The 22,448-nt window shown below is 42.2% G+C and overlaps 1 protein-coding gene across 2 annotated transcripts in view; it reads right to left on the reverse strand.

The window, feature by feature from the left end:
• LOC146080243 (uncharacterized) overlaps positions 1-22,448 on the reverse strand; it is a 332,057-nt gene that overhangs the window by 96,803 nt on the left and 212,806 nt on the right. For both annotated transcript variants that reach the window (XM_083187285.1, XM_083187284.1), the window contains exon 21: positions 21,230-21,292. In XM_083187285.1, coding sequence (XP_083043411.1) covers positions 21,230-21,292 — 63 coding nt within the window. The remainder of the gene's footprint in view (positions 1-21,229; positions 21,293-22,448) is intronic.

The raw sequence follows: 22,448 nt of genomic DNA on the forward strand, positions 1-22,448 counted from the left end.
GTGATAATAGCACACCCGGGTCCCATGACCCGTTACTTTATACCCACTAACAGGGAGGCATTCCAGGAGACATCCCCCCATAACTGTGTTTACCGTTATCCTATTACACCGAGTGGTGACTTCATCAACGCTCATACTGGAACCTGTGGACCCATATGTACTCACATCTGTGATTACGCAGATGCTGATGCCCCTTTGTGCCTCCAAATTACCATCATTGATAGTTGGCCGTCCCATAGTGTTTGGTTTGTTGTTTTTCTGCTCTTGTGCTATTTGGTGACATTTTGTTTCATTGGTTGCTATAACGAGTAAGGGGTTAAATCACGGTGTCCCACCCTGCCATATAACCTATTATTAATTTACAAAGGCACTTGGTCATGCGTCCTACGTCATGTGGGATTTATACCCTATGCGCTTCATAGTCTGTTCCTTATTGTTCATATTCTATTATTCCCTTGTTCCTCTCCCTCCCCTTTGCCTGGTCCCTGCTTGCATCCTATATAACACACAAGCTGCTCCTATTTGACATGTTTACACATATGGGTCACGTGACGTGCTGGCACCAATCAGTGACACTGATTGGTTGACATCACAGCACTGGACCTGCACACGTGATCGGCACCTGGATCTCAGCCCAGTGCCACCCCGTTAGCGCACCCCAATAGCCACAGTGCAGCAGCGCTGTTGTGTACTAGATGCCCGCCACCGATTGCCATAACACCGGCATTCGGAGCCGCAATACATCGCGGCGACGCACTTCCGGTCTCACCCGTAAGTGACGTCATGCGTTCCACGCAGTGGAACGCACTCGGCGGTGGGAGTGTTCACTCCCTATAAAGCAGGGCCCCAGGCAGCAGCTCCCTGTCCCTGTTACCCTACCTACACTGTTGTTTTTGCTGCTTTGGATTAACACTGCCTTGAGAATGGTCCAGTAGGACCGAAACGTCGGCAGGCTCCATTCCTTCACCTGATTAAACACGGGACATCCATACCCTGATGACCTAACTGTATGAAGTCTGGTGAGTGCGGTTTTCCCTTAGGGGAGTTTACATAGAAACATAGAAACATAGAATTTGACGGCAGATAAGAACCATTTGGCCCATCTAGTCTGCCCCTTTTTTACCCTTCAGGTAAACTCAACCCTTTTTAATCCTTATTTCTTTGTAAGGATATTCATATGCCTATCCCAAGCATGTTTAAATTGTTCTACTGTCTTAGCCTCTACCACCTCTGATGGGAGGCTATTCCACTTATCCACTACCCTTTCTGTGAAGTAATTCTTTCTAACATTTCCCCTGAACCTACCTTCCTCCAGTTTCAGTGCATGTCCTCGTGTTTTATTACTTGTTTTCCTTTGAAGAAAATTTCCCACCTGTACTATGTTAAAACCCTTGATATATTTGAAGATTTCTATCATGTCCCCCCTTTCCCTTCTCTGCTCCAAACTATACATGTTAAGATATTTTAGTCTATCCAGGTAAGTTTTGTGATGTAGGCCATGAACCATTTTAGTTGCCCTTCTTTGTACACTCTCCAATGTATTTATATCCTTCTGAAGATATGGCCTCCAGAACTGGACACAGTATTCCAGATGAGGTCGTACCAATGACCTATAAAGTGGCATTATTACGTCTTTTTTTCTGCTACTGATTCCTCTCCCTATGCAACCAAGCATCTGACTAGCCTTCCTCATTGCTTTGCTACATTGCCTCCCTGCCTTTAAGTCACTTGAAATAGTGACTCCTAGATCTCTTTCCTCCTCAGTAGTTTCCATTATAGTACCCTTGATACTATATTGAGCCTTTGGGTTTTTGAGTCCCAAGTGCATAATTTTGCATTTTTTAGCATTAAACTGTAGTTGCCATTCTCTTGACCAATTCTCAAGTTTACTTAGATCATCAGTCATTTGATTTACCCCTCCTGGTGTGTCTACTCTGTTGCATATCTTTGTATCATCTGCAAAAAGGCATACTTTCCCTTCAATACCATTTGCAATGTCACTAACAAAGATATTAAAGAGCACTGGTCCAAGTACAGATCCCTGGGGTACTCCACTGGTAACATGTCCCTCCATAGAATGCACTCCATTTACGACAACTGTCTGTTTCCTATCCTGCAACCAGGTTCTTATCCATTTAATTGTTTTATAATCCAATCCCACACTTTCAAGTTTATTTAGCAGCCTGCGATGTGGGACAGTGTCAAATGCCTTACTAAAGTCTATATATGCCACATCTACAGCCCCCCCTTCATCTAGTATTTTGGTCACGGAGTCAAAAAAGTCAATGAGACTTGTTTGGCATGATCTCCCTGCAGTAAAACCATGCTGTTTTGGATCCTGTAAGTTGTTTAATTTAAGATATTCCACTATTCTTTCTTTTAATAGTGTTTCCATTATTTTCCCTACTACTGATGTAAGGCTCACTGGTCTGTAGTTACTTGCTTCTTCTTTGCTTCCGCTTTTGTGCAGTGGAACTACATTTGCTTTTCTCCAGTCCTCTGGAACTGCACCTGTATCTAGTGACTGATTGAATAAATCTGTTAATGGCGCTACCAACACATCTTTTAGTTCTTTTAGTATCCTTGGATGCACTCCGTCTGGCCCCATTGATTTATCCACTTTCAGTCTTGAAAGTTCTGTTAGGACTTTCTCCCTAGTAAATGTACCTCCATCTACCTTGTTTTTATGAATGTCCTTGCAACTTAACTGTGGTCCCTTCCCTTCTCCTTCTATAGTGAATACAGAGCAAAAGTAATTATTTAGATGATCTGCAATTGCCTTGTCTCCCTCCACCAAATTCTCAGTGTCTGTCCGCAGTCTTATTATTCCTCCATTTGATTTTCTCCTTTCATTTATATACTTAAAAAAAGTTTTGTTTCCTTTATCTACCGACTGAGCCATTTTCTCCTCAGCTTGTGCCTTGGCACGCCTGATCACTTTCTTAGCCTCTTTGCGTCTGGCAAGATACACTTCTTTGTCATTATTATTTTGAGTCTGCTTGTATGTCCTAAAGGCCATCTTTTTTGCTTTTACACTAGTTGATACCTCTTTTGTAAACCACACTGGCTTCCTTTTCCTGGCACTTTTCTTAACCCTTTTGATACAAAGGTCCGTTGCCTTTAGTATTGCACTTTTTAATTTTCTCCACCTCTCCTGCACTCCTTTCAAGTTCGTCCAATCCGCTAATGAGTCGCTTAAACATCTCCCCATTTTTGCAAAGTCAGCCTTCCTAAAATCCAACACCTTAGTTTTTGTGTGACTGGAGTTGGACCCTGCCTTGATACTAAACCATACTGCTTGATGATCACTGGATCCCAGGTTCTCACCCACATATATGTCTGATATCCTGTCACCATTTGTGAGTATTAAATCTAATATTGAGTCTTTGCGAGTAGGCTCCCTCACCAATTGCTTGAGAGAGGCTCCCTGTAGGGAATTTAGAAATTTGCCACTTGTAGATGATCTTGCAAAAGACTCCTCCCAATTCACATCAGGTAGATTAAAGTCTCCCATGATTATGACTTCTCCCTTTAAAGCCATTTTAGTGACATCAAGCAATAGGCTCCTGTCCAAATCCTGCCCCTGGCCTGGTGGCCTATAGATGACCCCAGTACGAATAATGTCCTTCTCCCCCATTTCTATGGTCACCCAAAGGGCCTCAGTTTTTTCTTCAATGTTTTGTATTAAAGTAGCATTTTCTGTATCTACATAGCACTGTTGTTGAAAATTGCTATTTATACGGCACCCCAGCGGCTACCTAGACACAAAGGTGAGAGTGCAGGTGTTTGCACATATATATATATATATGTATATATATATACAGGTTGAGTATCCCGTATCCGTGCATCCCGTATCCGAATTATTCCAAAAACCGTGGTTTTTGGAATAATTCGGATTTTTTTTTTTTTTTTTTACCCCCCCTAACCCTCTTTTCATACTTACCAAGTCCCCGGGCGTCCACAGCAGGCCTCCGGCATCTTCTCCAGGCTCTCCAGCGGTCCCAGGAATGCATTGCGCGAGTGTGTGCGCGCGCCGGTGACGTCACCGGTGCGCGCGCACACTCGCGCAATGCATTCCTGGGACCGCTGGAGAGCCTGGAGAAGATGCCGGAGGCCTGCTGTGGACGCCCGGGGACTGCGTGGAGGCCGAAGGACCACCGGACACCATCAGGGGACAGGTAAGTATGCTAAAAAAAAAAATTATTCCAAAAACCGTAAAATTCCCCTATCCGAAATACTCGTGGTCCCGAGCATTTCGGATAGGGGATACTCAACCTGTATATATATATATATATATATATATATATATATATATATATATATATATATATATATATATATATATATATATATATAGTAGGTAGTCGCAGTAAATAAATCAGAGAGGGCACTCACCATGAAAACAAAGCCAAAAATGTATATACTCTATCTTGCACCATTTTGATGACTATAGAGATGTTGTATATAAGTACAGGTTGTCATGGAAACCATACACATAGCGCAATCCCCAGTCAATCCAATCTTTAACTAGCAAAATGTTTAAAATAATTAACTGGATTGAGCCAATTATGAAGTGAATGACCGCTGACATGATAAGAGACTGAAGTGAGTGGTGCATTCCATTTATCTTAAATGTTAAAAGCCCTACCTATATTTGACACGCATATGACCCGCATGGATATTCGGGTTCTGGGTTCCACGGCCAATGGCTGGTGGACTCAGTCCCCATTCCAAGCGTATTTTTTCACATCACCTGTAGCATAGATAGTATTGAGATGACTCGCTTTACACACTGATGCAGGTGCTGACCTGCATAAGGGCAGACTCCATTGTCAGCGTGTGTGTGCGAGCCCGTTAATTAACTAATAGCCCGGTGTGAGGATGGGTAATGTATGCTGTGCACACAATGAGATGCCTGAGACCAATCGTGTTGGGCATTGCTGTAGGAGTACGGCCGACCTGACACTGAGGCAGCATTCTCCATAAGTGTGGCTTGATGATTTGTTTGTTTGTCCGTTTATCTGTGACCGGTCAATAACTTCATAATAGCTTATGTTTACAAATAGTTCTAAAGTCATAGTTTTAAATACTTAACAGGTGTAGAAACTGGTGCAGTGGGAGCTGTGTGATTGGTGGTGACACACCTGTTACATACTGTTTACCTAATGAGATGACAGCATTGATTGGTGCAACTAAATAGAGCAGACACACATCAGCTTCAGTATGCCTTCTGCTTGCATGCTGACCTGTTGTACGCTGCCTTGTTTTGATAACGTTGAAACGTCGACTTAACCAGAATTGTTCTGACTCTTGGATTTACAAATAAATTTTTGTCTTTATCTTCATGGTGAGTGCCTTCTCCGGTTTATTTACTGGGACTACATACTATTATTGGAATATTCATACACTAAGGAGCACCCCTATTAATGGAACTCAGGCTTGGAGTGCGAATCAAACCAACTATATATATATATATATATATATATAAACAAAGAGAGGGTACAGAGTGCGCTTATGATATACTAATATGCATATCATGTAAAAAATATTTATTTATAACAGGTTTTACCTTTATAATATTTTGTATACAAAAGATAAAAACAAACAAATACAATTCAGTTCGTATCCTGTATGTGGTTCATTCACAGCATGTGATCACAACATATGAATCTGGCCCAACGCGTTTCGTCAGCTAGGTGACTTCATCAGGGGTGAATAGTAGTTTCAAAATGAATGATACTAGTAAGATGTCAATATGGATATAACCATAAGGGTAGGTAGGAGTATCTCCTTCTTAGGAGTTAGTTAAACAAGAATCCAATAATCTTAAGGTTCGTAAGAACCTACTGCTGGGCTGTTTAATCTGTTCCTGATTGTATGAAGGAATTCATTGTTTTGATGATCATCGATCTGTTTTGAATTTCATAGTGGATTCTTGTTTAACTAACTCCTAAGAAGGAGATGCTCCTACCTACCCTTATGGTTATATCCATATTGACATCTTACTAGTATCATTCATTTTGAAACTACTATTCGCCCCTGATGAAGTCACCTAGCTGACGAAACGCGTTGGGCCAGATTCATATGTTTTGATTACATGCTATGAATGAACCACATACAGGATACGAACTGAATTGTATTTGTTTGTTTTTATCTTTTGTATACAAAATATTATAAAGGTAAAACCTGTTATAAATAAATATTTTTTACATGATATGCATATTAGTATATCATAAGCGCACTCTGTACCCTCTCTTTGTTCATCTCTAAATTTTGGGTCCCGTCTAACAGGGGATCCAACAGGGTTGCTGCTCCAGGATATCAAGGCGCAGATTGGGGTACCCCCCTTGTTTCTATATATATATATATTTTTTTTTATATATATATTCATTTTTTCTTAAGGCATCATACAAATATACAACATTTCGTTCCTTTAAGGACCATCCCCAGGTATAAGCAGCATAGTGCAAAGAACAGAACCACAAAGTTGGTGTGCTCCTCATTTGTGATACCGAATCATAACCCACATATACAAAAATAGAGTTCCACATAATTATACACATTGGGAGCATAGTTCAATATATCATCTAAATCGAAAACTCATTTAAGCAGGTCAGTGGTGGCTCCTGATTGGCTGCCTGGCCGCAAGCCAGTGCGGCATTTGAACTAGCCATGGACCTGCTCTGAGCCTCTGATACAGCCTCTGCTAGGCCCGGATGAAACCCCTGGCATTGACATGAAACCCCTGGCATTGAGCATGAAACCCATGGCATTGAGCATGAAATGCATGGCATTGAGCATGTAGGTAAGTAACATTTATGTGGCATAATATGCAATAGTCATTATGGTGTGTGGTATAATATGTAATGGCCATTATGGTGTGTGGTATAATATGTATAATATGTAATGGGCATCATGGTGTGTGGCCTAATGTGTAATGGGGATTGTAATGTGCATCACAATGTGTAATGGGCATCACAGTGTGTGGCGTAATGTGTAATGGGACGTTAACTGGCGATCTTCAGGTACCATTTAATGAAGCTGCCAGTTGCCAACCTGTGAGGCATCTATTTCTCAAACTAGAGACACTCATGTAATCAGTTGTGCACCGAGGCATCCCACTGTTTTCTGAAGGGAGTAGTACACACCATTGTAGGAAATGTTCAGTTTCTTGGCAATTTCCTGCATGGAATATACCTAATCACATGAAAGTTCTCTTATTCTGGCCATTCGGAGAGTATAATATAACCCACAAATGTGATGCTGCAGGTACTCAACTAGCTCAAAGGAAGGACAGTTTTATAGCTTCCATAAGGAACAAACCCATTTTCAGCTGTGCTAACATAATTGCACAAGGGTTTTCAATATTTTTTTAAATCATCCATTTGTCTTTTACTGTGATTAGCAAACACAATGTACCATTAGAACACTGAAATGATCCATGTATACAATGGATTTCGGATTAATTTAATGTTCTCTTTATTGAAAAAAAATGCGGCGGTGTGAGAGAGGCGCTGAGTAGGCTTGCCAGGTACGCGGGGGACAGAGATGCAGTTCCCGGCAACAGTACGGTAGTAACTTGTGTAGTTTCATGGCGGCAGCCTACGCTGATAACGTAGCTTAGGTTTGCCCGCCATGAAACTACACAAGTAAAGCAGCCATTGGGCTACGCTGACAACGTAGCTTAGGCTGCCGCCATGAAACTACACAAGTAAGGCTGCCATTGGGCTACGCTAATAGCGTAGCTTTAATCGTAGCGTAAGCTGCCTCCGTGAAACTACACAAGTACCGGTCTTATTTAATGAGTGGTTCCCGAACTGAGTAAATGCTAGTTCCAATTAGTCGCCAATACAATATGTCTTCTTAGTTCTTAGGGTCTAATCTATTTGCATTTGTCAACCCCACTTAATACTTCTATTGTACCTAGCTGCTGTATTCCAGACTTACAGTACCCTTGGGTTAATGTGCTCAGCATTACAAAAAAAGGATATGGTAAAAGTGGGATTCTTAAACACATTTTATTTTCTTGTATGCTGTGTAAACCTAAATATATCCCAGACCTATCATATTCCGTGTTGCATCATAATCTGTATTCTGTTGATATCTTGTCCATTTATGTACTTTATAAAATATTTATTATGTACTGTATACATATTTATTCAATTAATTTAAATATGCACTGTATACTTGTGTCATAACAAGTGAATTACTGTATCTGCCTTCATATGAGCTTGGTCTGAAATGTATGATTTGTAGAACTGTATAGGAGATAGTAAGATTACCCCTCTGCCTCCTTAAAAAGCCTGACTTGCTTGTCGGTGTCATTCTTTACTTGACTGATGACATCATACATATTCACAAGGTACATCAAAGAAATTGCAGTCATGGAAAAATGATGATGCTGGCAGTGGCCTAAGTCCCCCGCAGATATATTTGTATGGAGAATTCAGACAGTTGTTGAGCAGAAATAGAATGCATCAACGAGTTCTAGAGTAAAATTTCAAATCTCGGTATGACTCTTGCAACTCTATTACACCAGGTCTATAAAATGAGTTTAAGTGGAAATGTGGGTCCATTTATCGTACCTCTCCTGCCCTATCAGATGAAAGGAGGAAAAAAGTAACGCGCTAATCAATTAGTCGGCACGGATGGCTTGGAGAATGTGCTAGTGGAGAAAATAAAGAATTCATACTTAAAATGATTAGTCATTCTGAGAGTTTGACAAGCTGTTGATGGATCTTCAAAGGATTGAGTAACGGGATTATTGGATCATAATTTATTGATAAAACCCATGTTGTAGCCGGAGTTGTCCCTTCCAGGCAAAGGTTTTCAATGAAGATATCAATCTCCTTTTTAAATTTTAGAGCTTCAGCATTATCTCATTTAGTGTATGTTGAAAAGCAAATTATAAGTTTTGTATCTAAAGGGACTTGATGATAAATACTGTAACTCCATAGTTGAGTTTCCTTTTGACATACAATTACCACATGCGAACAGAACTGCTCAACCCAAAATTGCTTTTGTATACACATACATCCCATTATGATATTTCATTATATTACTGCAAGGTGAAATGACGGGATCCATTTATCAGATTGCAGATTCATCAAAGTTCAATATATTTGGAAATTCAATTTTTCTGCCATAAAACGAGCTTTTCCGTTATTGCTCAATAAATCGCTAAAAGCACCTTTAAAAAATATTAAGAGTGTTTGCTCCTTAGGAATTTAATCAATATTCTGTCTATCTCCGAATATGAGGTATGTATTGAACACTTTCCTCCAATATTTAACTTACAGATAACATTTTTGGATTATTAGATCAAAATGTTAGACTTGCATTAGGCACAAATTAATTTAGTATTATAATATTATAGTAAAAATCAAAAAGAGCATATATATATATAGCTTTTTTTGCACTATGTATTAATCTGTATAATGACCTGATGAAAAGACCTAAAGGGTCTTGAAATGCTGTTGCACTAATTTGCTTATATGCCTTAAAACTTTTACACAAAATATAACTGTTTTTCTTAAGACCGATGAGTGCTGCCAATTAATCCTACAAGGACCCTGCAAGGTACCAAGTGGATGTTTGCATATATATTATCCAGTTTGAGGGCACCACGGCAATGTAATTTCATCCAGTGCCAAACAACCTACAAGCATATATATAAATATATATATATATATATATATATAGTAGAGGAAAAGGGCACTCACCATTGAAGTAAAATTTTCAACTGAATTTTATTCCATAGTATCACAAGTAAGCTGACATACCGACGTAACGTGACGTTTCGGTCCTGTAAGGACCATCATCAGGATAAAGTACAGCCAAAAGATAAATCCATCAGATAACCAACCTGGCGTCCATCCTCAGTGGGAGACACACCTGTACTGCCTCACCGGGCCAGCTTAAGTACCTATCTACAGGAAGTGACCTCATCACTACCTGACACCCCATTCAAACACTGTGCAGCAACATCGTATGTATAAGAGACCCTCAAGGGTAGTCTCAAGATTGTATATAATATATATAAGAAGCCTAACAGCATGTCATAATTAATCAAGCATGTGAATACTTACAACTAGTAAACCAGCGCTTGTATCGCCAAACCGGAAGTACACGCACAGGGTAACCAAGACCCGGAAGTGCGTCATGCGGTTCACGTGTGCGTTCCAACGACATCAGGAAGCACATTACTCTATAGCAGGGGCATATCCACACAGCGGCAGCTAGATTCACAGGAAGTACTCGCACAGGGTAACCAAACCCGGAAGTGCGTCCTGTGGTTGTTATGCGTTCCACTGGCACCAGGAAGTGCCCAGGGACATATCGGGGCACTGATAGAGTTATGTATAGTAAAAGTCATGAGAATACTGCATAAGGCATAAGGCAACCAAGTCAATAATATATTACTAAAGGCTGAATGCAAGTGTTGTATCAAGCGGGGAGGTACCCAAGCCAGCCCGAGTGGCAGCACTCATACTGGTCCAAAATCACAATATAAGAAAATCACAATATAAGAAAACATACAAAAAAATTAATACAAAAAGCACACAGAAAAGACAGAGTAGTGACGTGTATCAATACCGACATACTATTTACATAGATCAATCATGGTATTGTCATAAATCCAAACGACATGTGTCTGCATGTTGAATGGTAATGAGAAACCTTTTTTTGGTCTATATCGTTTTAGAATTTTTATAGTTTTTATATATATTTTATTATATTATTTTATTAATATTACTTACAAGATCTTATATAATACACTAATGATATATAATGCTTAGGTTTTTAACACCCATAGCAATATTCCTATACCATTAGATGTGGTGTTTAATTCATGTAATCATAGGGTTCCTGCACTGTATCTTGTAGGGTATTGTTGAATAATTAGGGACATGAACCACATAAACCTATATCGATAAAGAGCAAAATAATCTCTTCAAGAGTGTCAACAATACTAGTAGGATTCACAAATGACACATATTATAACCAAAATTATTCTACAATATCAAAATATAAGACTGAAAAAGAAAAAGAAAAAGAAAAAGGAACAGCTCAGAGACACCCAGTCTAGCTTCAAAAAATAAAAAAATCCGAAAGGAAACAAGGAAAAAATTAATCATAAAAATCAAAAAACACACACATATAAGTCCCGAGAGACCTTGGAGGGTATACACTCCTATCTCAAAAAGATAGAAAGGGGATTATATTCGTTAAGTCCTCGGGGGGCCAAGGTATCAAGTTCAAATATCCATCGTGCCTCTCTCTTTTTGAGCATCAGATATCGATCACCTCCCCTGGTGGGTTTGGGAATATAGTCAATGATCATACAGCGTAGGCTTGCTATGCTGTGTCCCATGAGAGCAAAATGTTTAGCCACTGGTTTATCGGAGGTCTTGGACTCCAGGGCTGCTCGAATCGACGTGCGATGATTCGCCATTCTCTCGCGAAAGCTTCTTTTCGTTAGTCCAACATAATACAATCCGCATGGACAAATGAGGATGTATATTATATATTCCATGCGGCAATGTAGGCGGTATTTGATCTTGATCTTCCGTCCACTGTGTGGATGGGTGAACGTAGCACCGGTATTGAGTGATCTGCAAGTGATGCAGTCACTACATCGATAGCACCCTAGTTTAGGGGATGATAACCAGGTGTTGGATTTAGTGGCAGGCTGTACTAGTGGCCTCATTAGTAGGTCTTTAAGATTCCGTCCACGTCGGTATGCACACATCGGTGGTACTGGGCTGATGTCAGCAAAGGCTTGATCTGTTGAAATAATAGGCCAATGCTTAGCCAGTTTCCTTTTTCTGTTGTGAGCCTCCGTATCGAAGGTATTGGCATATATCAGTCGAGGACGTACATCGGTTGTTGGAGCTTTAGCAGTGTCAGACAATCTATTTCGAGCTTTTGTCAGGCAGCGAGAGAGCGTCTCTTCAGAGTACCCCCGGTTTAGGAACCTCAAGTGCATTTCTCCAAGTTGTTCATCCGTGGTAGTCGGGCAGGTATTGTTCCTCAAAACCCGTAGAAATTGAGAAACAGGGAGGTTCTCTTTTAGATGAGGAGGATGAAAAAGAGAACCTCCCTGTTTCTCAATTTCTACGGGTTTTGAGGAACAATACCTGCCCGACTACCACGGATGAACAACTTGGAGAAATGCACTTGAGGTTCCTAAACCGGGGGTACTCTGAAGAGACGCTCTCTCGCTGCCTGACAAAAGCTCGAAATAGATTGTCTGACACTGCTAAAGCTCCAACAACCGATGTACGTCCTCGACTGATATATGCCAATACCTTCGATACGGAGGCTCACAACAGAAAAAGGAAACTGGCTAAGCATTGGCCTATTATTTCAACAGATCAAGCCTTTGCTGACATCAGCCCAGTACCACCGATGTGTGCATACCGACGTGGACGGAATCTTAAAGACCTACTAATGAGGCCACTAGTACAGCCTGCCACTAAATCCAACACCTGGTTATCATCCCCTAAACTAGGGTGCTATCGATGTAGTGACTGCATCACTTGCAGATCACTCAATACCGGTGCTACGTTCACCCATCCACACAGTGGACGGAAGATCAAGATCAAATACCGCCTACATTGCCGCATGGAATATATAATATACATCCTCATTTGTCCATGCGGATTGTATTATGTTGGACTAACGAAAAGAAGCTTTCGCGAGAGAATGGCGAATCATCGCACGTCGATTCGAGCAGCCCTGGAGTCCAAGACCTCCGATAAACCAGTGGCTAAACATTTTGCTCTCATGGGACACAGCATAGCAAGCCTACGCTGTATGATCATTGACTATATTCCCAAACCCACCAGGGGAGGTGATCGATATCTGATGCTCAAAAAGAGAGAGGCACGATGGATATTTGAACTTGATACCTTGGCCCCCCGAGGACTTAACGAATATAATCCCCTTTCTATCTTTTTGAGATAGGAGTGTATACCCTCCAAGGTCTCTCGGGACTTATATGTGTGTGTTTTTTGATTTTTATGATTAATTTTTTCCTTGTTTCCTTTCGGATTTTTTTATTTTTTGAAGCTAGACTGGGTGTCTCTGAGCTGTTCCTTTTTCTTTTTCTTTTTCTTTTTCAGTCTTATATTTTGATATTGTAGAATAATTTTGGTTATAATATGTGTCATTTGTGAATCCTACTAGTATTGTTGACACTCTTGAAGAGATTATTTTGCTCTTTATCGATATAGGTTTATGTGGTTCATGTCCCTAATTATTCAACAATACCCTACAAGATACAGTGCAGGAACCCTATGATTACATGAATTAAACACCACATCTAATGGTATAGGAATATTGCTATGGGTGTTAAAAACCTAAGCATTATATATCATTAGTGTATTATATAAGATCTTGTAAGTAATATTAATAAAATAATATAATAAAATATATATAAAAACTATAAAAATTCTAAAACGATAAAGACCAAAAAAAGGTTTCTCATTACCATTCAACATGCAGACACATGTCGTTTGGATTTATGACAATACCATGATTGATCTATGTAAATAGTATGTCGGTATTGATACACGTCACTACTCTGTCTTTTCTGTGTGCTTTTTGTATTAATTTTTTTGTATGTTTTCTTATATTGTGATTTTCTTATATTGTGATTTTGGACCAGTATGAGTGCTGCCACTCGGGCTGGCTTGGGTACCTCCCCGCTTGATACAACACTTGCATTCAGCCTTTAGTAATATATTATTGACTTGGTTGCCTTATGCCTTATGCAGTATTCTCATGACTTTTACTATACATAACTCTATCAGTGCCCCGATATGTCCCTGGGCACTTCCTGGTGCCAGTGGAACGCATAACAACCACAGGACGCACTTCCGGGTTTGGTTACCCTGTGCGAGTACTTCCTGTGAATCTAGCTGCCGCTGTGTGGATATGCCCCTGCTATAGAGTAATGTGCTTCCTGATGTCGTTGGAACGCACACGTGAACCGCATGACGCACTTCCGGGTCTTGGTTACCCTGTGCGTGTACTTCCGGTTTGGCGATACAAGCGCTGGTTTACTAGTTGTAAGTATTCACATGCTTGATTAATTATGACATGCTGTTAGGCTTCTTATATATATTATATACAATCTTGAGACTACCCTTGAGGGTCTCTTATACATACGATGTTGCTGCACAGTGTTTGAATGGGGTGTCAGGTAGTGATGAGGTCACTTCCTGTAGATAGGTACTTAAGCTGGCCCGGTGAGGCAGTACAGGTGTGTCTCCCACTGAGGATGGACGCCAGGTTGGTTATCTGATGGATTTATCTTTTGGCTGTACTTTATCCTGATGATGGTCCTTACAGGACCGAAACGTCACGTTACGTCGGTATGTCAGCTTACTTGTGATACTATGGAATAAAATTCAGTTGAAAATTTTACTTCAATGGTGAGTGCCCTTTTCCTCTACTATATACTTGGATGTTTGGTCATCGGTAGGAGCACCCCCCTATCTACGGATATCTACTTGAGTGCGGACTTTGTGAAAAATTATATATATATATATATATATTAATATACATACTGTATATGTGTGTGTAATAATGCACCGGCCAATCAGCGGTGTTTGAAAAATGACAGTTATATGCCAATTGGCTGGTGCGTTATCACCTTCCACCTTATTACCGCTTTATTACGTTACCAGGCTTAAAATCTTCCCTAAAGCTACAAATGCTTAAAGATGTGCCACCATCTATTATTCACCTGCATATTTGCAGAATACTATTTACACTTTCCCAAAACTTCTATTCTCACCAATAAAAATACCCTACAGATTTATTTCACATCTTATTGAACATGAAGAGAATGTTGACTGTGCGAGAGGACCAGCTGACAAATTAATAGTCCCAGTGGTTATGGTATGGTCGACAGGGTCTAAAGGTCAACAGGTAAAAGGTTGACATGGTTATATGGTCAACATGGGAAATGTTGACATGGTCAAAAGGTCGACCTGGAAAAGGTCGACATGGTCAAAAGGTCGACATGGTCAAACGGTCTACATGGAAAAGGGTTGACATGAGTTGGTACTCTTTACCTAGAACGGCGACCATCGCGACCATCGCGACCATCGAATGCACTAAAAAACGGGTGCGATGCGATGCCCGCGATTTCCCATAGGGATCAATGTTAAAAGTGAGATTGGACGCGATTTTAGTGTTCAATGCCTCAATGCCCGCGATTTTTACATAGGAAACAATGTTAAATGGGCCACAGAGCCCAAATAGTCACCATGAAGTCTGAAATGGCCCCCACAATTGTTAACACCACCCCACGATCAACGTCAACCCGAAGCGTGGCGAGCGCAGCGAGCCCGCGAGGGGCGGCGGTACGCGTCCTCCGACCTTTTCATACCCCCACTATCCACGTCGGCATGGAGTTGAGAATAGAATAGTGTGGCGAGCGCAGCGAGCCCCGCGTGGGGACGCGGATACCTTCACAGTTATACGCGTCCCCTCGCGGGCTTCCCAGGTGTCCATGGCGACGCGGACACCTGTGAAGCCCGCGAAGGGACGCGTTTACCTGTGAAGGTATCCACGTCCGCTCGCCACGCTTCGGGCTCGGTGGCTCGCTGCGCTCGCCACACTATTCTATTCTCAACTCCACGCCGCCGTGGATAGTGGGAGTATGAAAAGGTCGGAGGACGCGTACCGCCACCCCTCGCGGGCTTGCTGCGCTCACCACGCTTCAGGTTGACGTTGATCGTGGGGTGGCGTTAACAATTGTGGGGGCCATTTCACAGTTCAAGGGCACTATTAGGGCTCTGTGGCCCATTTAACATTGCTTCCTATGGCCAAATCGCGGGCATTGAGGCATTTAACAGTAAAATCGCGTCCAATCACAGTTTTAACATTGATCCCTATGGGAAAATCGCGGGCATCGCGTCGCACCCGTTTTTAATGTGCCCGCGATGCCCGCGATTTTTTACCCCCGACGCCCGCGATGCCAATCGCGGGCGCCGTTCTAGGTAAAGAGTACCCATGAGTTTTTATTGTTTTTAGGGTGTCTATGTCTACATAGGTCGACACGGACACTGTCCTAAGTGTCCTCGTCCCCTTGTATGGCTCGCAGTGCTCACCATGCTTTGGGCTCTGTTTTATTCTCCCTCCTAGTTGATGGTAGGGCATTAAACTTGCAGGTGGGGTAAATGTAACATGTGCAGAGAGAGTTAGAGTTGGGTGAGATGTGTTCAAACTAGGGGGGGGGTGCACCGGACATTTTTCCATTTGTGTTTTGGATCTGGATTGGTTTTGCAAAAAATACAATTCCAGTTTTTGGTTTTGGATCTGTTTTTGGAAAAAAATCATAAAAACTGGAAAAAAGGCAGAATTTTTTGTTGTTGTTCCTACAGTATTATTAAGCTCAATAAAATTAATTTCCACTCATTTCCAGTCTATCCTAAACACCTCACAATGGGCCTTATTTTGGTTCATTCTTTCTGACAAAATCCTTCTTAGATGGGCAAAACCATGTGCACTGCAGGTGGGGCAGATGTAACATGTGCAGAGAGAATTAGAGTTGGGTGGGGTTTTACTTCAAAGTGAGATCTATATTGCAGTGTAAAAATAAAGCAGCCAGTATTTCCCCTGCACAGAAACAAAATTACTCACCCAAATCTAATTCTCTCTGCACAAGTAACATCTGCCCCCCCCCCCCCCCTGCAGTGCACATGGTTTTGTCCATCTAAGAAGGATTTTGTCAGAAAGAATGAACCAAAATAAGGCCCCATGTTGTTTTTAGGACAAAAGATTGCAAAAAGGTAGCTGGATGACCAAGCTAAGCGACACAAGTGGGTGGCACAAACATGTAGCACATCTAGGAGTGGCACTGCAGTGGCAGACAGGATGGCAGTTTTAAATATAGGCCCCAAAGAGCACATAATGCAAAGAAAGATGCAAGATGCAATTGTCTTTGGTCCTCCCACCCACCCTTATGTTATATAAACAGGACATGCACACTTTAACAAACCAATTATTTCAGTGACTGGGTCTGTCACATGACTGTAGCTGAAATCATTGGTTTGTTTGCCCCCCCAAACAAACTGCCAATGCTCCAAAGAGCACATAATGCAAAGAAAAGAGGTGTAAGATGGAATTGTCCTTCTGAAAAAAAGATGTAGGTGGAGATGGCAGGTGGTAGGCAAGAGATAATGTCACTGCATCTTTGTAGGAGCTGGCAAAGATGAGAAGGAGCTGAGGAGGAAAAAGGATGCTCATAGCCTAGCAGATAAAGACATCCTGGAGTATAATATGAGTAGGTGTAAGATAATGTCACTGTGTCGTAGTAGGAGCTGGCAAAGATCAGGAGGAGGACCATTCTTCTGACAGGTACTTGTGTATTATCACGGCGCCCACGAAATCGGCCGAAAATCGGCCGCAAATCGCATGGAAAAATCGGATGCGATTTTGCGGCCGATTTTTGGCCGATTTTCGACCGATTTTTCATGCTGTTCCATTATTGCACACTTTGCACACCCCCGATTTCCATCGTAGTGCATCGCATGCAATATAGTGGCATGTGATGCATGCCATGCGATGCATGTGAAGCGATTCGATTTGTAATTGTACAATCACCCTGATGGGTGCTTACAATGTTAAATGCACCGCCATTGTTAACGCCACCCCCACTATCAACGCCAACCCGAAGCGTGGCGAGCGTAGTGAGCCCGCGAGGGGCGGCGGTACGCGTCCTCCGACCTTTTCATACATCCACTATCCACGTCGGCGTGGAGTTGATTTTAGATAGTGTGGTGAGCACAGCGAGCCACCGAGCCCGAAGCGTGGCGAGCGGACGCGGAATACATGTAAAGTAATCCGCGTCCGCTCGCCACGCTTCGGGCTCGGTGGCTCGCTGCGCTCGCCACACTATCTAAAATCAACTCCACGCCGACGTGGATAGTGGGGGTATGAAAAGGTCGGAAGACGCGTACCGCCGCCCCTCGCGGGCTCGCTGCGCTCGCCACGCTTCGGGTTGGCATTGATAGTGGGGGTGGCGTTAACAATGGGGGTGCATTTAACATTGCAAATCACATCGTATATCATGCCACTTGCTGGCATGCGTTGCTATGCGATATTTAATTGTACAATCAGGGGCATTTTCCCGAAAATCACATCGCATACCATCGCATAGTACCTGGGGGTGTGCAAGGATGGAAAAACCTGCAAATCATCAGGAAATGGCCAAAAATCTGCAAAAAATCGGCCGAAAATCGGACGCAAATCAGAGGCAAAATCGCATCGCAGATCAAATCGGCCGATAAATCGGATGCGATTTGGATGAAATCGGGCGCCGTTATAATACACAAGTACCCTCGGACAAACTCCTGCACCCCCATCTTTTTGCACCCTATTACATTTACCCCATGATGTCTTATTACTGCTAGTGAAATAACACTCTTTGATAAAGCCCTATTGAGGGTGAAATGCATCAGGGACTACTTGGGTGAGGACCCCGATATTCAAGACCCCCTGCTTACATATTGGAAAATTGAAAGCACTTACAGTAGGCCCTTATTCTGTTTGAGTCGGATGGCTCCGAATGCGGACGGACGGCCGATGGTTGGTGTTTGCGCATGTGCAGAGGTTTTTCTGCGCATGTGCGAATGCCTCACACGTCCGAACATGGCGTGAGAACCACGCAGAAAATTATTGTACGGAACCATCCGAGCAGGGGGTGGAGAGGGGCGTGAACGGCTGATTTTACTCATTACCATATGCGTTCCCATGAAAACGCTGGGCGTATGTATGGTAATCCGGCTGTGACGCATGTGTGGGGGCGGAAATATGACATAGCCGGATGCCAGCTGCCCGCCCATATCCCTGCTTTTGCACGGAGAAATGCCTTAGTGGTCTGGAGCACTTGGTGCTGCCTGATCACTCGGTCCAGCATTCAATGGTCGGCGACCATCGAATGATGGGGAAGGTTCCCACAGATGAAGGAGGAATTCACATGAAAAATCCACTTGCGGTCCGTTCGGTCGGCGTCTTACCGCATTCGGACGGTGTGAGCGATCCGCATGGAAGGCGGGGCTAAGAACACTCGGTTATTGTCCGAAAATACGCATCCGTCCGATTCAACTAGAACAAGGCCTTAGTGGCATACAGTGATTTAAAACAAGCACGGAGTGGAGTCCCACTTTCCATCAGCTGCTCATTTGTGTCCACAGCACAAAGCAGGAGGAAGCGGCATTCTGCAGGAGACTCCAACAAATTCATGAGAGCTAATCACTGTGGTCTACGCCCACACTCCTGTGAACATTCATTAATAGGAGTGCAGGTGCATATCCCACAATGCTGCACACTGAAAGTGCGGATGCATCAATGTTTTTTATGATAACTCAACAGCAATGATTTTATTTTATTTTATATATATATTTTTTCTTTTAGCTTAGATCCACCTCTTTTATTGTTTGTTTTTTTTGGGTTGATAATGTGAATCTTGTAAAAGGGAAGGATTTCTATTTTACTATATCCAACAAATAAATATTTGATATTTTTTAAATAATGTGGCATTCATTTTTGTGTCTGGACATAGTATATAGCACATAACTTGATTATTTGCTAGTGAAATAACAACAGACTTAAAAGTAATCAATACATGATATGATGCTGTGGAAAAAAATAAACTATTAACATTATAATGAGTATAATTTGTGGTGCGCATTATAATTTTATAATACTGATTTACAACAGTAATGGGCCAAATTATTTTCTAACATCTACAGATGCGTCACAGGTCATATCATCCGTCAATGCTAATAGTTGTGGGTTTCTTGCCACACTGCATACAGGGCCGGGGCTACCCACTCAGCAGAAGATTCACAGCATGGAGGCGCCGGGCAATAGAGGTGCTCTCAATTGCTCTACATCCCCTGCTGTCCTCTGTGGCTGTCAGCTGCTGCTGCGCGTGTCACATTGCGTAACAAGCAGCAGCACCAGCAGCACAAAGCTCCCTCCTGGCTCCTAAACACGTCAGCTTCAGGGACTGAGAAAGGATGGGATTACAGAGATGGAGGGCAGGGCTACACTGGACAGGAGGCGGGGCTACAGGGGTGCTAGACTGATCAAAAAGAAAGCAGGAGAGTATGATCTCTCAGCCTGAACTAGGTGAGTAAAGTGTGAGAGTACTACTGTAGGCATCTTGAGTGGGCATATGTATAGGCAGCACTACTATTGTCAGCAACTGGTGTGGGCATATGTATAGACAGCGCTACTACTACTACTGTCGGCAACTAGTGTGGGCATATGTATAGGCAGTGCTACTAATGTTGGCAACTGGTGTGGTCATATGTATAGACAGAACTACTACTGTCGGCAACTGGGCAAATGTATAGGCAGCACTACTACTGTTGGTATACTTATAGGCAGTGCTACTACTGTCAGCATATGTATAGGCAGCACTACTATTGTCGGCAACTGGTGTGGATGTTACGTATAAGCAGTGCTACCACTGTCGGCAACTGGTCTGGGCATATGTATAGGCAGCGGTACTACTGTCGGCAACTGGTGTGGACGTTACGTATAAGCAGTGCTACCACTGTCAGCAACTGGTCTGGGCATATTTATTGGCAGTGATACTGCTGTCGGCAACTGGTGTGGACGTTACGTATAAGCAGTGCTACTACTGTCAGCAACTGGTCTGGGCATATGTTTAGGCAGCGCTACTACTGTCGGCAACTGGGCATATGTATAGACAGCTCTACTACTCTCTGCAACTGGTGTGGGTATTATGTATAATTACTACTGTCAGCAACTGTGAGCGTTATACATACAAACAGCGCTACTACTGTCGATAACTGTGGGCATTATGTACAGTATAAGCAGTGCTACTAATATGGGCATATGCAGGCGTACTCGGGGCATTACTGTACATGTAGCATAATGTGTGTCATAATGTCATATGGGCATTACGGTGTTCTGCATATTGTGTAAGGGGCATCATGATGTATAATTGGCCTTACTGTGTGGTATAATGTGTAATAGGCATTACAGTGTGCAGAATTATGTGTTATGGGCATTATGGTGTTCTGCATATTGTGTAAGGGGCATCATGATGTGTAATGGGCCTTACTGTGTGGTATAATGTGTAATAGTCATTACAGTGTGCATTATGTGTGATTTATATATCATAGTTTCATTATATCAAACATATCTGGTAGTTTAGCATCTTATATGAACTTACCTCCCTCTGTGTAGAAATGTATTTGTTCTCTGACGTTTTCAGTTCATTTTGCAAGTTTGCCACCTAACAGGTACAAAGATCAAACAGCAATAAAGTAAGTCAATATTAAAAACATACATGTCAATATTAAAACATATAATAATAATAATAATAATAATAATAATAATAGTAATAATAATATGTAAATAATATTCATAGTATAACTTATTCTGCCTTACATTTACTTATCGAAACAAAAATGTACAAATAAAAAGAGTCAAGATAGAATTATACAGTAATATTAATAATTAGTATAAAGACTAAAGGTCTGGATGATGTGCGGTACACATTGATGTTGGCAGCGACGGCAGTGTGTGTGTGTTGGGGGTGGGGGGGGCAGGGGCTACGTAGCATACCACAGCATTGCTTTTGCTAGCAATGCCCTCCACTGACCTGCATGTACAGACAATGGAGGATGTCACTGATGACTCACAGAAGCCCGTATCTTCACCGACCTTGTGCGTACACACTGGTCGATATTTAGATTTTGTTGTTCCAACCCGTTGGAATCTGCAAAATCTTTACGATCATCATCCAGTGTGTACCCAGCTGCAGGATGTAAGGCACATCTGCATTCATTTGCCAACCACACAGATTTTGTGCATGTGGACCCCACCTGAAACACTCCCCTTTATCTCTCTCTCAATGCCCAATGTGCCGCTGTGGCTGTGCTCATTTGCAGATGCAGTCACAGTGGTAGTTGGCATAGAATAGAAGTGTGACAGGTGGAACAATCGTTGATCCTGGCCTGAGAGAGTAGTACTCGATCCCCCTTCCCCTATCGGCACTCATGGTCCTCATACACTGGGTGCGCGTACACCAATACAGCGTGGAGTGTACCAAATTTTTCTTTACATTTTATTATTATTATTATTAACAGGTTTTTATATATAGCGCATACATATTCTGCAGTGCTTTACAGAGCATAGTTATGAGCAAAAACACATAACGAATTACAGTACAAGACAGTTTAGGACAAGTACATGGTAAATATGGATAGTTGCATCAGGGGACAGTACACTGAAGCAGTCATCAGGGTGGCAGAGGTTTATATACTGTATTCTAACACAGGCACATGAGGAGAGAGGGCCTTGCTGGTGAGAGCTTACATTCTAAAGGGGAAGGTTAGACAGAAAGGGGTGACACAGGAGGGGAAGAAGTGAGTAGAAACAGGATGAGA

Source organism: Crinia signifera, chromosome 5 (assembly GCF_055691185.1).
Source record: "Crinia signifera chromosome 5, ASM5569118v1, whole genome shotgun sequence".
NCBI lineage: Eukaryota > Metazoa > Chordata > Amphibia > Anura > Myobatrachidae > Crinia > Crinia signifera.